Here is a 16655-nt window from a genome sequence, read left to right on the forward strand (position 1 = left end):
GTCAATAATATTTGGTATAAGGAAAATTCTTCCAATGATAACATATTTTTGGAAGATTTTGAGGATTTTGCCTTCTTTTCTTCCTCTCATTTGGTTTCTTACCTCAGGAATATCAAAAGTGTTCCTTTAACATGATTTTTTTTCACATTAGGATTTTGCCATATAAAGTTAATATTAACAGAAGACAGGCTTTTAGTTAGCCAGCAGTTGCAGAATAAAATCCCTGAACCTGAATAATAAAAATTAATAAAAGGAAATAAATTTTTACATATCATCATATTATAAATGATTTTTACTAGACTACCTTCATAATTGTCAATTTATATGATTAATATCAACTACTAATCAAAAGGGACAATATGCCAATTGGATCTCATAAGAAATATTATTAGAAAATTCAACCCCTCAGGATAATGCCTAGGACTCTGAGGGGTACAGTAGTAGTTAACCTAGCTCTGGGAACTCTACCTGCCAATACTAGGATTTAAGAGAATGAGCCCAAACCTGCATTACATGACCATGGTAGGAAGTTTGTTTAGAGTAGTTTTGTTAAGTTTAAGTTAATGACAAAACAATAAAAGTTAGAATGTACATATTTATATTCAATAGAATGACTAAAAAAATACCACTCTAAAAATTAGATCTTAAAATGTAAATAGACTAAAACTCCAATGAAAAAAGGAAGTCATTTAATAGATTAAAAAGCCAAATCAAGTTTTATGTTGTTCATGAGAAAAACTGGTTAATCCGAAAGAGTACAAACAATTTGAAGGTAAAATATGGCCTAAAATTTACCATTTTGCCATGAAATCATGAAGAGTCTTAGGGGTAATTATGTCAGATAAAGTTAAATTCAAAGGAGGAAGCATTTTAAATGCATGGAACACTGATATTAACTTAGTCAAAAAGGTTTTCTACAAAGCAACATACAGCTAATAATTCTCCAGAATATTTCATAAAAGAAAAAGCCTTATAAAATATTTTTTCCTGAAAAAATCAATAATTACCCATCATCAGAATGACAACAATGAGAACAAGAAGAGAAACATTTTAATGAACTTAAGAGAATGGTTGAGAGAGAGAAGAGAATGAAAGGAATAAGCATTTACTATGAGTGAGGCACTGTGCTAAGTGCCCCCAATATACTGTTGACTCATGTATAAACTGCTATAAACACTTTGGTGAATAAGTATAGCAGTTTATAATGAGTTATGACTGATTTTACCTTTTGACTCAGCAATTCCATTGCTAGGGTTTCCTTCTAAAAATTCATAAAAAAGAGAAAGAAAAAAACAAACTACATTTTGAAAATATAGTCTTCCTTGTTTGATATGTAAATAGGAAAAATGGAGATTATATATATACATATATATGTATGTATAATGGTCAGAAAATAGCTGGACTATGACATTTTCATATAATATATAAAATAATAAAATTGAAGAATTTCTAGATATATAGAAAGAATTGCACAAAGTGATAATAAGAACAAAGTAAGTAGATCCAAAACTATGTATATATTCACTACAATATGCTTAAAATGTATTTATAAAAAAAGCATGGAATTTCTCAAAGACTTGAAATATCTTTTAGTTCTACAATTCGTTTGGTTCTATAATGTTAAATACGCAGAGTTTTTATAAGATTTTAATCGTTATTTTGATTATTAGACTCTCATGAATATTTAGTTTATATTTTTAAACTAGGTAAATACATTAGTTCAATTCTTTCATTAAAATATCTGCATTAGAAAATAATAATGTTATTTGGCAAAAGTTCTTTGTTAATAATGCAAGATCCTTTTATCACTTTATCTGATTAATCAAGAATGAATAAAGTTTTACTTGAGGAATATCTAAATAGATCATGGCATATAAACCTAAGGGAATATTGTAGCACTCTAAGGAACAATGAATAATAGATAGTTGATGCCAGGCCCGAAGTCAAGAAAATTCATCTTTCTAAGTTCAAATCTGGCCTCAGACACTTATTTTCTCTGTGATCCTGGAGAAGTTATTTAACCCTGTTTGCCTCAATTTCCTCATCTGCAAGAAAGAAATGTCAAACCACTCCATTATTTTTTCCAAGGAAACTAAAAATGCGGTCATGAAAAATCACAGACCTGAAAATGACTGAACAAAACAACAATGAATTTAATGAATAAAGAGAAGGAAGACAAAGATATTAATTGATAGAAAATAAAGAAAATAGGGAATTGGGATTGGGAAGACCAAATAAACAAAAATGTAAATAGGGATAAAAATAGCAATTACAAAACAATAAGTATTGAATATTCTGAAATTATACTGATTGTGCTTGGTTCCAAAGATGAAATTGTAGAATTCTCTTCCCTTCTTTGCAGAGGTGGAAGATCATGCTTTTAATATACTGTGTATGTTATATAGACTTGATTAATATGTTGTTCTACAGCTTCATGAAGTCTTAAAACACTTTCTCAGTTATACTTATTATCTCTACCACCCAACCATCTCCAATAGAATAAGAGAGAAAAATGAAACTTCTGTAATAAAAGGGCATAATTGAGCAAAATAAATTTCACATTGGCTATGTCCAAAACATCTCATTCTATATCTTCAGTCAATCCTCTCTTTTTTCTAAGAAATGGAATGTTTTCCTAGTTCTGATTATTTCACTCTACATCAATACAAGACTTCCCTGGTTTCTCTGAAACTATCTGCTTTCATATTTATTTTAAAATATTATTTTAGTACTTTTTCTCAACATTCATTTCTCAAAATTTCAAGTTTCACATTTCTCTGTTCCTCCCTTACTTCCCCCTCATTGAGAAGGCAAGCAATTGGTTAGTCATGTTGTGAAAGAAAATGCAGTCAAAAAAGAAAAATAAAGCTAAAAAACATGCTTCTATCTGTATTCATACTCTTTTAGTTCTTTCTTTGGAGGTGGGTAGTTTTTTTCATCATGAGTCCTTCAGATGTCCTTAGATCATTTTATTGCTGAGAATAGCTAACTGATTTACAATTGATCATCATCCTAATATTGTTGTTGTTATGTACAGTTTTCTCCTGGTTCTCCTCTCTTCATTTTGCATCAGTTTGTGTAAGTATTTCCAGATTTTCTGAAAGCATTCTGCTCATCATTTCTTATAACACAATAGTATTTATTCCACCACAATCATATACCACAAAAGCCTATTTAATCCAAAATGCAATTATTGTGCTAGTGTTGTGGCCATTTTCCCACATATTTATTTTCCCTCCTTTTACAACATAAGCTACTTGAGGACAGAGATATTTTATTCTTCTTTGTATCCCCAGCTTAGTACAATATACATAACAAATACTTGTCTATTTCCTATAGAGGTCAAGCGACTTACCCAGGATAGCACAACTGCTATATATCAGAGGCAAGACTTGAATCCAAGTTTCCCTGGCTCTGAAGTCATTAATTAGTTTGATTTTGAAACTATCTATTATGTTTCCTAATTTAACCATCCAAGATGAAACAATCCAGTAATTGGTAAAAATATATCTTAGGAGAGTCACACCAGCAAATATTTATTAACTCTTTACTATATCTAGTCATTCTGTTAACTCAGGCATACAAAGAACATTTAAAAAAGCATTGTTCATGCCCTCATGGAACTTTTGTTTTTATGACAAAGGTACATGAATAATTATATAAATATAAAGTAGATGCAGAGTAGTTGGAAAATGGTCTCAAAGGGAAAATACTGGAGTAGTAGAAGTACCAGAAAAGATCTTCTACTGAAGGTAGGATATCAGCTGAGACTTGAAGGAAACCAGGGATGTTCAGACACAGAGATGAATTGAGTAAAGCATCCTAAGAATGGGGGATGGACAGTGCAAAGACATAGAATCAGGAAATAAGAGTTTCATATGAAATGAAGAACAACTAAGCTAGTCTAGCTGAATCATAAAGTGTAAAGGAAGGAAAGAGTAAGAAGCCTAGGAAGGTAAAAATAACAAATTGTGAAAGACTTTAGATGATAAACAGATAGGCTTAAGTTTGATCCTGGAAATAAAAGGGAGCAACTGTATTTTATTAAGTGTTGGCAGAGAGAGGCAGGACATGGTCAAACTTATGCTTTTTCAAAATCAACTTGACAGCCAAGTGGAAGGTAGATTTTAGATGGGAGACGAGGCAGGATGATTAAATACGTTATTCAGATAGTCCACATAAGAAACAATGAAAGGCTATAGCAGAGTCTTTGCTGAATTAATGAAGAGAAGAGGACATCTGTGAGAGATATTTTAAAGGTAGGAATGACAAGAAGAGATACTGAGAATGAGAAGCTAAGATTGACAGCAAAATTGTGAAATGGCATGCCTGAGAGTATGAAAGTCCTCTCAAAAGACATATAAATGTTTAGAAAATGGAAAGGTGGTGCAGCAAATATGAGTTTTATTTTCAACATATTGTTTGATATGTTCAAATGACATTTGATGATTGTGGAACTACAGCTTAAGAGAGTTACCATGTTTGGATCTACTAATCTGTGAATCATCTGCTTGGAGATAATAATTCAACCTCTGTAAATTAATGAGATTATCAAGCAAGAAAAAGGGAAAAGAGAAGAGGTCCCTGAACAGTCTTGGGGTTACCCATAGTTAGTGGGCATGGCAACTAAAGATCCAACAAAGGAAACTGAGGAATTTCTGGACATATAGGAGAACCAAGATAGAAAGAACAATGACACAAAAATATAAGAGACAGAATCTAGGAAGAAATCAAGATAAACAGGATCAAATAATAATGACTGAGAAAAGGTTTGGCAATGTGGTGGCTGTTCAGTTTTCGTTATATTTGACTCTTCCTGACTCCATTTGGGGTTTCCTTGGCAAAGATACTAGAATGGTTTGCTATTTCCTTCTCCAACTTATTTTATTGATGAGGAACTAAGGTGAACATGGTTAAATGACTTGCCCAGGATCACACAACTAGGAAGAGTCTGAGGCATATTTGGACTCATGAGGATTTGAATCCCTGACTTCAGGCCTATCATTCTATCCACTCCTAACTGCCCTTTAACAATTTAAAGATTATCAATCATTTTAAGGAGGTGTTTTAATTAAGTCACAAAAGAAGAAAGAAGGCAATGTAGCTTTCTCTAAGAGTTTAACTGAGTAGGAAAGTTGATATATCAGATTGTAGCTACCAGGAATCATCAAATCGGTTGTGAGTTTTTGAGGATTAATGAAACAGTTCTTTTTTATAGATATCAGGAAAGGATTCAGAATATGTAGAGAAATTAAAGATTACTATAAAGCTGTGCTGGCTAAGAGGAAGATGGGAGGATCAGTGGAATAGACTTGGGGTAAGTGACCTCAGCAAGAGACTATGATAAATCCAAAGAGCCCAGTTTTGGGGACAAAAATTTACTACTTGACAAAAACTGCTGGGAAAATTGGAAAATAGTGTGAGAGAGATTGGGTTTAGATCAACATCTCACACCCTATACCAAGATAAATTCAGAATGGGTGAATGACTTGAATATAAAGAAGGAAACTACAAGTAAATTAGGTGAACACATAATAGTATACTTGTCAGATCTTTGGGAAAGGAAAGATTTTAAGACCAAGCAAAAGTTAGAAAAAATTACAAAACGTAAAATAAATAATTTTGATTACATTAAATTAAAAATGTTTTGTACAAACAAAACCAATGCAACCAAAATTAGAAGGGAAGTAACAAATTGGGAAAAAAGTCTTTATAACAAAAAACTCTAACAAAGATCTAATTACTGAAATATGTAAGGAGCTAAATCAATTGTACAAAAAAATCAAGCCATTCCCCAAATGATAAAAGGACAAGGGACATGAATAAGCAATTTTCAGATAAAGAATCAAAACTATCAATAAACACATGAAAAAGTGTTCGAAATCTCTAATAATTAGAGAAATGCAAATCAAAACAACTCTGAAACCTCACACCTAGCAGATTAGCTAACATGACAGCAAAGGAAAGTCATAAATATTGGAGGGGATGTGACAAAATTGGGACATTAATGCATTGCTGATGGAGTTGTAAATTGATCCAACCATTCTGGATGGCAATTTGGAACTATGCTCAAAGGGCTTTAAAAGACTGCCTGCCCTTTGACCCAGCCATGCCACTGCTGAGTTTGTACCCCAAAGAGATCATAGGGAAAAAGACATGTACAAAAATATTTATAATCATGCACTTTGTGGTGGCAAAAAATTGGAAAATAGGGGGATGTTCTTCAATTGGGGAATGGCTAAACAAATTGTGGCATCTGTTGGTGATGGAATACTATTAATACTCAAAGGAATAATGAGCTGAAGGAGTTCCATGTGAACTGGAATGACCTCCAGGAATTGATTCAGAGTGAAAGGAACAGAACCAGGAAAACATTATACACAGAGACTGATACGTTGTGGTGCAATCGAATGTAACGGACTTCTCTACTAGCAGCAATGCAATGATCCAGGACAATTCTGAAGGACTTATGAGAAAGAATGCTATTCACATTCAGAGGAAGAACTGTGGGATTAGAAACTCAGAGGAAAAACAATTGTTTGAGCACATGGTTCGATGGGGATATGATTAGGGATGTAGACTAAGTGATCACCATAGTGCAATTATCAATAATATGGAAATAGGTCTTAATCAATGATACATGTAAAACCCAGTGGAATTTTGTGTTGGCTATGGGGGTGGGGATTGGAGGGGAGTGAAAGAACATGAATGATGTACCCATTGAAAAATATTCTAAATTAATTAATTAAATAAAAATGTTCAATTAAAAAATAAAAAGAAAAAAAGGATAAAAAAGAAATTAAAGGGGGCAGCTGAGTAGCTCAGTGGATTGAAAATCAGGCCTAGAGACGGGAGGTCCTAGGTTCAAATCTGGCCTCAGACACTTCTCAGCTGTGTGACCCTGGGCAAGTCACTTGACCCCCTTACCACTGTTCTGCCTTGGAGCCAATACGCAATATTGACTCCAAGACAGAAGGTAAGGGTTTAAAAAAAAGAAATTAAAGATTAAAGAGAGCAGAGATGATAGTGAGGACATATAATATGATTAGGCTTGTATATAGGATAATTTGTTGTGGTACCAAAAAGGGCCAACTTTTTATCAGAGACAGGAATAAAGGAGGAGATAGATAGTGGGATAGGATATCTAAATAATGTGAGATGAGGAAGAGGGAAAAATACTTGAGAATAACCTCTTTTTCACTGAGGTTTGAAGAAAGGTCTTAACTAAAAGAACAGAGGGAAGAGGCATTTTGAAGAACAAAAATATTTTAAATAGCCACTGTGGTGAGTAGGATAGTGAACCATTTTGGAAAGTGTATAAGAATTACCTTCTTCTAGTGAAAGCCAGTTGATGGAACATGCAACATAAAATTGAAATGTATCCATTCACTAAAGCTTCATGATTTTCTCAAGCACATTCCAGAATCATGATTAGGAAGAAAAAAGGGAAATGGAAAGAATAATCCAGTTTGGGTTTGGCTAGAAATGATTGTCAAAAAGACAAAGGGTCAAGAAATTTGAATGTGGAAGATAGGGGAAAAAAGTGAAGTGATTCAAGATGAAGGGAGGATGACCAGTACAAGAATGATGATCTGGGAAGAAACTAAACTATGGGAAGAGCAAATGTTGTAAGAACACTATTATGGATTGCAAGGCATAGAAGAAGATAGAAAAATATTATGATGAGTAAGAGGTATTTTTGGAGTTCAAGAACTTGGAAGTAGAATATAATGTAATGGTAATATAATGGGTAATGGCAAGATCAGCGATATGACCACCTCTATGTATAGTTATAGTGATGTGAAAGAGCTGGTCATAGGAATTGAATAGATTGAGATAATGTAGTAACAGTTAGGGAGGTTGAGGAAAGATCAAAATAGACTTCGAAGCATGACAGGAGCTAGGGTGTAGAGAAACATGAGTCAGATGCTGAATCAGTAGGCAGAAGGAAAAAGTATTGTAGGTCAATAGAAAAATTCCCAGAATCTTGATTCGGTGATAATTATGGATCTAATAAACCTAAAAGGAAGACATTTTGCTTAGTGATAGTGGCAGTCAGAGATTTTGGAAATGGCAATGGGAGAGCAAAGAATGTTCTGATTACTCATTATGGGCAGTGAATTCTGCTAGAAAAGTACAGCCAGTATTAGAAAGGGGTGACCAATGACGTAATGCCATCAAAAGTGATTCATGACTCAATAAGTATTGGGAAATGGAAGGAGTGAGAGAAGTACAGGTTTGAGGTCAAAGGAAGTTTGTTAATGAAGGAGTGGTTCTAGAGAGAAAAATGGACTGCGTAGACAAATATAAACCCAGACATGGTGGGGCACACAAGGATCCAGGAAGATGGGAGTGAAGGAAAGGACAACTGAGGGATGGGGAATTAGTTTGTACATTAGCAGCTAGAGGTTCAGAATTGATAGGAAGGGGAGGAAATAAAAAAGGGTAGAATATGCTAACTATTAATAAGAGAGTCCAGGAAACGTATCATTGGTTAAAGAGAAATCCAGGTGAAGGGTGCAGGTACTTAGAATTTCCAAGGTCTTCCCTTAAAGTCCAACCTTAAGGTAGGTAGTGATGTTGGGAATTAGGAGGCTCCCCTTCACAGCAAGTGAGATAGGATGAGCTCTGGTAAAGAGATAAAAGGAGGATGAACAAGAAAATCCACAAAAAGAAGTTGCTAAAAGCCAAGAAGCCAAGAATCAGATGGACCATGCTTAATCACCATGAAAACTCTACCTCTGCAGAAGACTAAGGAGTCAAAACTAATGTAGAAAGGACAAAATTACCCTGATTTGGTCCCTGAACTTTTGAGAAAGTTATGCACAAATTTGGAAGTAAGGAGGATAATTTACTGTAGAAGTCCCTAGGATCAATGCAGGAAAAACCAAACTTGAAAAGTCTTTGATGTCAGAATTGTGATAAGTATTTGCTACAGAAAAGATTCTCTCCCTAGAATCCCCATTGTGTATCTGCAGGTTTCCCTGCTGTTTGTAACCCATGAGATGCTTTTGGTTTTTGGATTCCCCAGAAGCCACAAGCAAGGAAGGAGAGAAATAAAAATTAACTGGATGTGAAAACAAAAGCCCAGAAGAAATTTAACACATAACATCTCAGAAAATATAGTTTACACTGAATAAATTGAGTAGGTTGGCAAAAAGAAAGAAAAAGGAAAATGTCATTAAGGTAGCATATAGTCCCACAAAATCAAACTTATTCAATATTATAAATCAATACCTTCTCAAATTATTTTTAAGCATTTTTTTATTTTAAACATTTATTTTTAAGCATTTTTGAGAACCTTGAGGTCAGAAATATCTGGACTCAGTTTTTGACTTAATAATAATACATACTAAGTCTGTCACCTTGGGCACGAGGACTTGGGAATTAAGACTAAATTAAAGGGATATTATTGATTTTCATGAAGTTTTACTGACCTGATGAAATCATAGACCTAGACCTGTCTCTCACCCATCAAAACACTGCAACCTCAAGAAGAAAAGATTTTTTTAATCAATAGCAAAGCAACTAGTCAACATTTTCTCACAAAGAAGAAAAGAAACAATCCAATGTATGAACTGAATTCTAAATTTTTAAAGGGTAGAAGAAGATATTTATCTCCTTTTTTGACATACTATAGCAGTGACGGGCAACCTTTTTAGCTTGGTGTGTCAAAATTCTCCAAAAAACCGAGCATAACTCGGGTGGTGTGTCACTTCAAGGAAAAAACACGTAATTTTGTGATATTTATAATTTTAATAACAAAAATGTGTAACTATAATATACAAATGTATTTAATAAACCAAAATAGGTAAATTAATATAGGTAGAATTGTCATCTATAGTGCACAGAGTGTCGACACTTCATCATAGCAAATATTTCATCCTTGGCATGCAGCCCCTTACTTCTCTGTATGTGGCTGCATGCGGCTGCGTGTCATTGAAAATGGCTACATGTGTCAGTGCTGACATGTGTGTCATAGGTTTGCCATCGCTGTACTATATCATAACCACTACTAACATTTATGACTGTTTTTAAAAGTAGACTATTCTGCTTTTTTCTTCTAAAAACTTACTTTGATTTCTTCCTATCTTACACATCATTTTCTTAGTTCTGTTAGAGTATACCTTCTCCCCTTTATTATACACACTTCTATTCCTGCATCCATATAATTGTAGGACTATAGACTTTGATTTGGAAGAAACCTTAAAAGAATCCAATACCTTGATTTTACTTATGAAAAAATAAAGTCCAAGAGAAGTTTAATGATTTACCTAAGGTTTTTCAATTATTAAGTATCAGATCCAGGATTCAAATAGCTCAGGTCCTATGACTCAAATTCAGCCATTTCCTTTGCAGTTTTCTGCCTCCTTGATTGCCCTTTCTTTATTCTCAGAGTTTTCTCTCAGTAATTGAGTATTGTGGGACATTCAAAGGAACTTTTTTATTGCCACAATGCCCTTCTTTTTCCTTTTTTTTTTTTTGCAGTAAAATGTCTTTTTTTCTTGTCTGTACAATTTATGTAAAATCTAATTGGATTATAAATCATTTTACATGGTATCAATCTTAAAAGCATAAAAATCACAATAGCTTTTAGTAATCACTCATATTTCCCCTGTTACCTGGATGAAGACACGGCTACAAGGATGAGTAAGAGTATTTAGAACACAATGACCTCACAAGTATTACACCATAATGAACTGTGTGTCTGTGTTCTTATATAGTTTTTTCTTCCTGTAATCAGATCTACATGAGTGATAGTAAAAATGGGATATATTTAGAAGTAGTGAAATTATTCAGTTTAATTAAAGTGATGCCAGGCTCCAAAGTCTATAAAATCTGATACTAAAATGGCCAAAGGAAGGCGAAAGAAAGTTCGCTTTAAAGTTTTATGTAGAAAACGAAAACCATGCAGAGTTAAGCTACAAAAGGATATTAGGAATTTTCCAAAGTAAGTATTAGTGTTTCTCATTTGTCAATACTTCTACACTGGTATATCACTTTTCTAGTTTTATCCCCAGGAGTGTAACTTTAGTAATGTTCTATGTTCATCGCCATTGCATTATTGTGATTTGAGTAGTGCATTTTAAAGGATTTAAAATAAAGAAGGGGATTAATGAACGCATTCATGTTTATATAATAAAATATAAGGTGAATACTGATCTTTTGAGTGCCTCCTACACAAGCAAAAAATTGCAAGTCAGTAAAACATAAGATATTTAAAGAATTATACACTTCTGTTAATCAGTATATTATCTAATAAATCTTTTTTGCTTCAGTATTCCTTCCCCTGGAACCTGATCTGTGTTATATATCCCAAATAATATCCCCAGTCCCCCTTCTAATGTGGGTTGGTTGGTGAGTTGCCCAGGATATTTTAACACATTTTGCAGATCATCTTTGACCAGATGTTATTTTTGTTCTCAATCCTTAGGCCCTACACTATGTAAAATTAAGTGTTAGAAAAGAATGAAACCTAAGAATCAAAGCTAAAGTATGCCTGAAATAGTTCTGTTATTAAACTGGGGCATAGACAAGGGAATTGTCCACTCAACGATGAGAACTTAAAAGCCCAATAGTCTTTCCAGATTGGGTACTCTGCAGCCTTTCCCTTTTGACCCCGCATTGCAGCATCTAATTTTGTACCTGTTCCTTTTATACCTGTGTCATACTGAGTTTTTATTATCTATATGATCCTGGAGAGTTAGCTATGCTTGTGTCTTATCCCTCTACTAGCCTGAGACTGTTATCGTCATGATACCATCGATGGTACATTGTCTAAACTTTGTACCTCAGACAGTAAGAGCTTGACAGTCTTTGCATGAAGGAATCTATGATAGGATCTATGAAATGGTTAAATGTTATATAAAATAATAATAGTCAACATTTATATAGATTTAAGGTTTGCAAAGAACTTTTCACATGATATATATATATATACATATATGTATATATATATTTTTTTCTATATATATTTCTATGGTGGCCAGAGGTTTTCATATAGATACAAGTCATATTCATCTGAGATAGTCATGAAACCTCAGGGCACTGGAAATTTTTAGTCCACTTGTATTTCCTAATCCATGGCTCTCCTTCCTATAATATTATTTTGTTCATGTTTTGTTCATGCTCAATGTTCATACATTGAGAATCTGTGATTTCATTGCTCTGTAAATTATCTTCATTGTTGCAAATTCCAGCTTAGGTATAATGTGATGTTTTAGAGTTACCTGAGATTCAGAGACATTTCATAACTTGTGCTCGTTTTTACTCAGTGAGAGAAGTGATATTTAGAATCGAGATCAATCTTTTAAAAATTTTTCATTTATTTTTTAAGTTACACATAGGAACAATTTTTGACAATTGCTTTCTGACATTTTAAGATTCAGATTTTCTCCCTCTCTCCCCTCCTTTCCCCTCTCTTAGGCAGAAAATAGTTGACATTGGTTATATCAGTGGCTTCATGCAACATATAATTCTATATTGCTCATGTTATTATTAAAGACACATCACATAAGCAATTAAAAAACTCATGAAGGAAATACAGTAGAAGATGGCATGCAACCAGACTCCAACAGTTCCTTTTTTGACTGTTGGTAACATTTTTTCATCATGAGTCCCTTGTGATTATTTTGGCGATTTGCTTTGGTGATGGTGATTTACTTCTTCACAATTCATCATTGTATATTTCTGCTTCTGTATACATTGTTTTGGTTCTACTACTTCACTTTGCATCAGCTCATACAATTCTTTCCAAGTTTTTCTGAACTCATCCTATTCATCATTGTTTATGGTGTGATAGTATTCCATTAAAATATATATTACATCTTGTTCATTTGTAATGGGCAATCCCCCAATTTCCCTTTCTTTGCCACTACAAAAAGAGCTGCTAATTTTTTTTGGAACAGATAAGCCCTTTATCCTTATTTCTGGTCTCTTTGGGGTATGGACGCAATAATGATATTTCTGAAATTCAGGTTATTCTAATACCAAGTTCGGGGCTCTGCATGTTTCATTATGTCACCTCTTTTGCATAGTTCTTTAAAAACAAAAATACAGAAATCATTGATATAGTTATTTGTTAATGCTGTTAACACAAACATGAGTAGGTTATTTATAGATTTGGAACAGCTTCACTTCTTCACACTCCACTTTACCACTGACAAAGTTCAGCAGAGAAGACATTCATACTTAGTCTCTATGTTATAGCAATCTCTCTTCTAACCAAATTAATCCATTTATATAGAAACTTTTCCAAATACAAAACAATTCAATGATTTCATGTAATATGGCCTTTACAAATAAATACAAACACAAAAGAGGTGTATTAAAAAGAATGCCCAGATGCTCCTACTGCTTACTAGCTATTTAACCTTGGCACATTGCTTTGTCTTTCCGAGTATCAGATCATAGATCTTTCATATTTTAGGGTTAGAGTGACCTCAGCTTTACCTAGGTATAAAATTAACAGATTGGAATGAAATCAAGAGATGGAATAGATCCTCTAGTTTTAACCCATGATTTTGTGATTATATAAATATCAATGCTTCCCAGGGAAATTGTGAGCCATGCATATACATACATCAACAACTATGTGGCTTAGGGGACAGAAACTGCTATTCTATGGATTCAAGAAAATTTGAGTTCAAATATTACCTGAGACATTTACCAGCTATATGACCCTTGGGCAAATCACTTAAACCTCTATGTGCCTGGGTTTTCTCATCTCTAAAATGGAGACAATAATGACATCTACCAATGAGTTAATATTTGTAACTGTTTTTGCAAAACCTAAAAATATGATACAAATATTAGCTATTATTTTTCATGCTTTTTTAGTAACAACTATTATTATTTGGTGAATGCCATTGACCAGAATATTGTGATATAGATGCAAGGGTGCTTCAGATGACTCCTCAAACCACCTCCATGTTTTCCAAACCAAGATCACTTGCACTAGATTCTGCTAACTTTGCCACAGGTCTAAAAGGAAGGTTGTTTGATAAACTGTCAATCTGGAATTCATGGCCATAGCTGCCCAGATTATAGATGTCCAGAGATCAGGAGACTGACTTGTGAGATAGATAATAGTATGAAACATATTGGCCCCAGCTTGAGTGACCTAAACCCTTTCCTTCCCCCCGCAATCCCACCAACATTCACATACCCACACAAGCACTCAGGGCTGCTGTCAAAGAGATCATTGTAAAGAGCCAGGTCAGTTCTAATTAACTTTGGTTCTCAGGTCAATTGAGCTGAAACTTAGACATGGGCCCTTTGGAAAAAGAATATATGAATATTAATCTGTAGACTAAGTAGCATGCTTCTAGGATCTTTTGAATTTCTTTCTCTGCAGCCCTTCCCTCCATCTAAGGACTACTATTACCTCCTTGTCAAATGTTTTTACCTTGAAATTATCAAGCAAAATTTTATTATTTATCTGATTGAACTATCAGGTTCCAAATGGCTTATTGTACTGGATAAAGACCTCAGTGACTGAATGTGTTTAGAAAGGGAGAGTATATTTATGCTGAAGAGGTCATGTAAAAGATGCCAAAATGAAGATACTTGGCAGCTTCCCATTTTATCTCCAAGTTGTGTTCTCATAACAAAATTTTATTTTAGCATTTATTATTTTATCCTGAAAATCAACCTGCTTAAATTCATGCAGAAATAAGGCAATTTGTCACAAATTCAAATGGAAAAAAATCAATGTTGTCTATTTCATTTTTTAACTGTTGAGGAATTATTAATGCCTTATTATCCTACTCTATTGCTAGTATGGTTAATCAAGATGGATTTCTTCCCTCCTCTCCCCATTGATGGTCAGCTTAAACATTACAGCAATAAATGTGAGTTATTATTACAATAACTTAAAATTCTTAAATTCTCTTTAAATTTTTAATGGAATTTTAAATTTTCTTAAATTTTATAGCAACTAAGGCCATCAAATTCATTAATAGTCTCTTTTTACTTACGACCTTTTAAAGTATTCTAATTGCACATTTTTATAAATGTAAAGACAAAAAATTTATGTTAGAAATTTATTCCTAATTTAACCGGTCTGAAATTTTGTAGGAAATTATTGGACACTGAAGATGATCTCTGTGACATCCATATCGATTCGGTTCCGGCAGAAGTTAGGGATTGGTTAGCTTCTACTTTTACAAGGAAAATGGGGATGATAAAGAGGAAACCAGAAGAAAAGCCAAAGTTTCGTAGCATTGTGCATGCTGTCCAAGCTGGAATTTTTGTGGACAGGTGAGTATAAACTCTTATTATTCCAAAACACTGAATAGTAACAAATACTAAGAGATATTGATGAAAATGAAAACAACAGATCTCAAATTGGATTAAATGGCAGTAAATAGACTGTTTATGGAGGCATTGGGTTCTTCTCCACTTGAGGGCTTAAAACAAAAGCTGGATGGCTGTCATAATATATTGTATAGGAGATTTTTCTTCAAGTATTTATTGGCAACATAGTCTCTGAGGTACCTTACAACTCCAAGAATCTTTGATTTAGTGAGTAAATATCCAGCCTCATTAAGCTTCCTGCATACATCTCTAATGAAAATGAATCTTGCTAGTTTTTTCACTTTGACTTTTTTTTCACTAATGAAGGGTTTAAAGGATCATTTCCTCTCCCAAAATAAATGGAAAATACCATTGATTATGAAACAGATGATAATACTTAATTGCTCTCAAGTATTTTTATTAGCACATCTTAGGTGAAAATTAGAACATTTGATGTAATTGTTGATTCCTCTGAATGACACATGATTCCCACACCATGAATGACTCTGATTGTCAAAGACCTAAAGAAAAAAAGTCTATTGTCTCTCTACCACTAAAGAAAATCTTTCTTTTTTTTTTTCCTCATAGTGGTCATTGCTTTCATTTGTCCAAGGGGAGGGAGAAGTATGTTTCTGAACATGTTTCATCTATGTCCAAAAAGTATGCGAGAGCAGAGAACTTCCTGGAATCACAAAGCCAACTCAGTTAAATCTGAAATATGAAAAACAGTATTTCTGATTCCAACTTTAATGGCAGTCATATTGTTTTTTAATAGTAAGATTATATTTTCAGCAGTGAAGAGTATTGAATGCAGTAGACTAAGGGGTAGTGTTAGCTAAGTATGAATGTTTTTATCTATAGTGAGTATTATCATTTCCTTTTGTTACAGAATAATTGATTCTCCTTTCTGAAAAAGGAGAGTAACAAGTTGTATTTAGTGCAATGCCTGCTTCAGATAAAATTTAGGTAGGAAAATGAAATTGGGAGACTAAAGCAGCATGAATATTTTTCTTCCCAAGATGAGTTTAGCAGTAAACGATGACCTTTTTAAGTAATGGTTTTTTGGTTCTTCCATATTTTACTTTTTTTGCATTGAAATTTTAAATTTTAAATATTTTCCTTATATAGGTGAAGTTACCTAGGTTCTATTTCAGTTTCCAAAATAAGAATGAACTTGAAAGGTTTTCATGAGAAGAATGCTCTGTAATTGTAATTGTTCTCTCTAATATGCATAAGGCATTATTTTTTTTCTTCCTTTTTTTTGCTTACTTTTTTTGGTGTCTCCTTTGTACTTACCTCTGGTCAGCCTATTAACCACCTTACAGTTACTTTAAGGTGTTTCAAAACTGATTATAGTA

The 16655-nt window shown here is 33.4% G+C and overlaps 1 protein-coding gene across 1 annotated transcript in view; it reads left to right on the forward strand.

Moving 5' to 3' along the window:
* Positions 1–16655, forward strand: part of PDE1A (phosphodiesterase 1A) — a 459479-nt gene that overhangs the window by 317951 nt on the left and 124873 nt on the right. Inside the window, exon 3 of the mRNA XM_044669733.1 lies at positions 15079–15261. Coding sequence (XP_044525668.1) covers positions 15079–15261 — 183 coding nt within the window. The remainder of the gene's footprint in view (positions 1–15078; positions 15262–16655) is intronic.

This window comes from Gracilinanus agilis, chromosome 3, assembly GCF_016433145.1.
Source record: "Gracilinanus agilis isolate LMUSP501 chromosome 3, AgileGrace, whole genome shotgun sequence".
Classification (NCBI taxonomy): Eukaryota; Metazoa; Chordata; class Mammalia; order Didelphimorphia; family Didelphidae; genus Gracilinanus; species Gracilinanus agilis.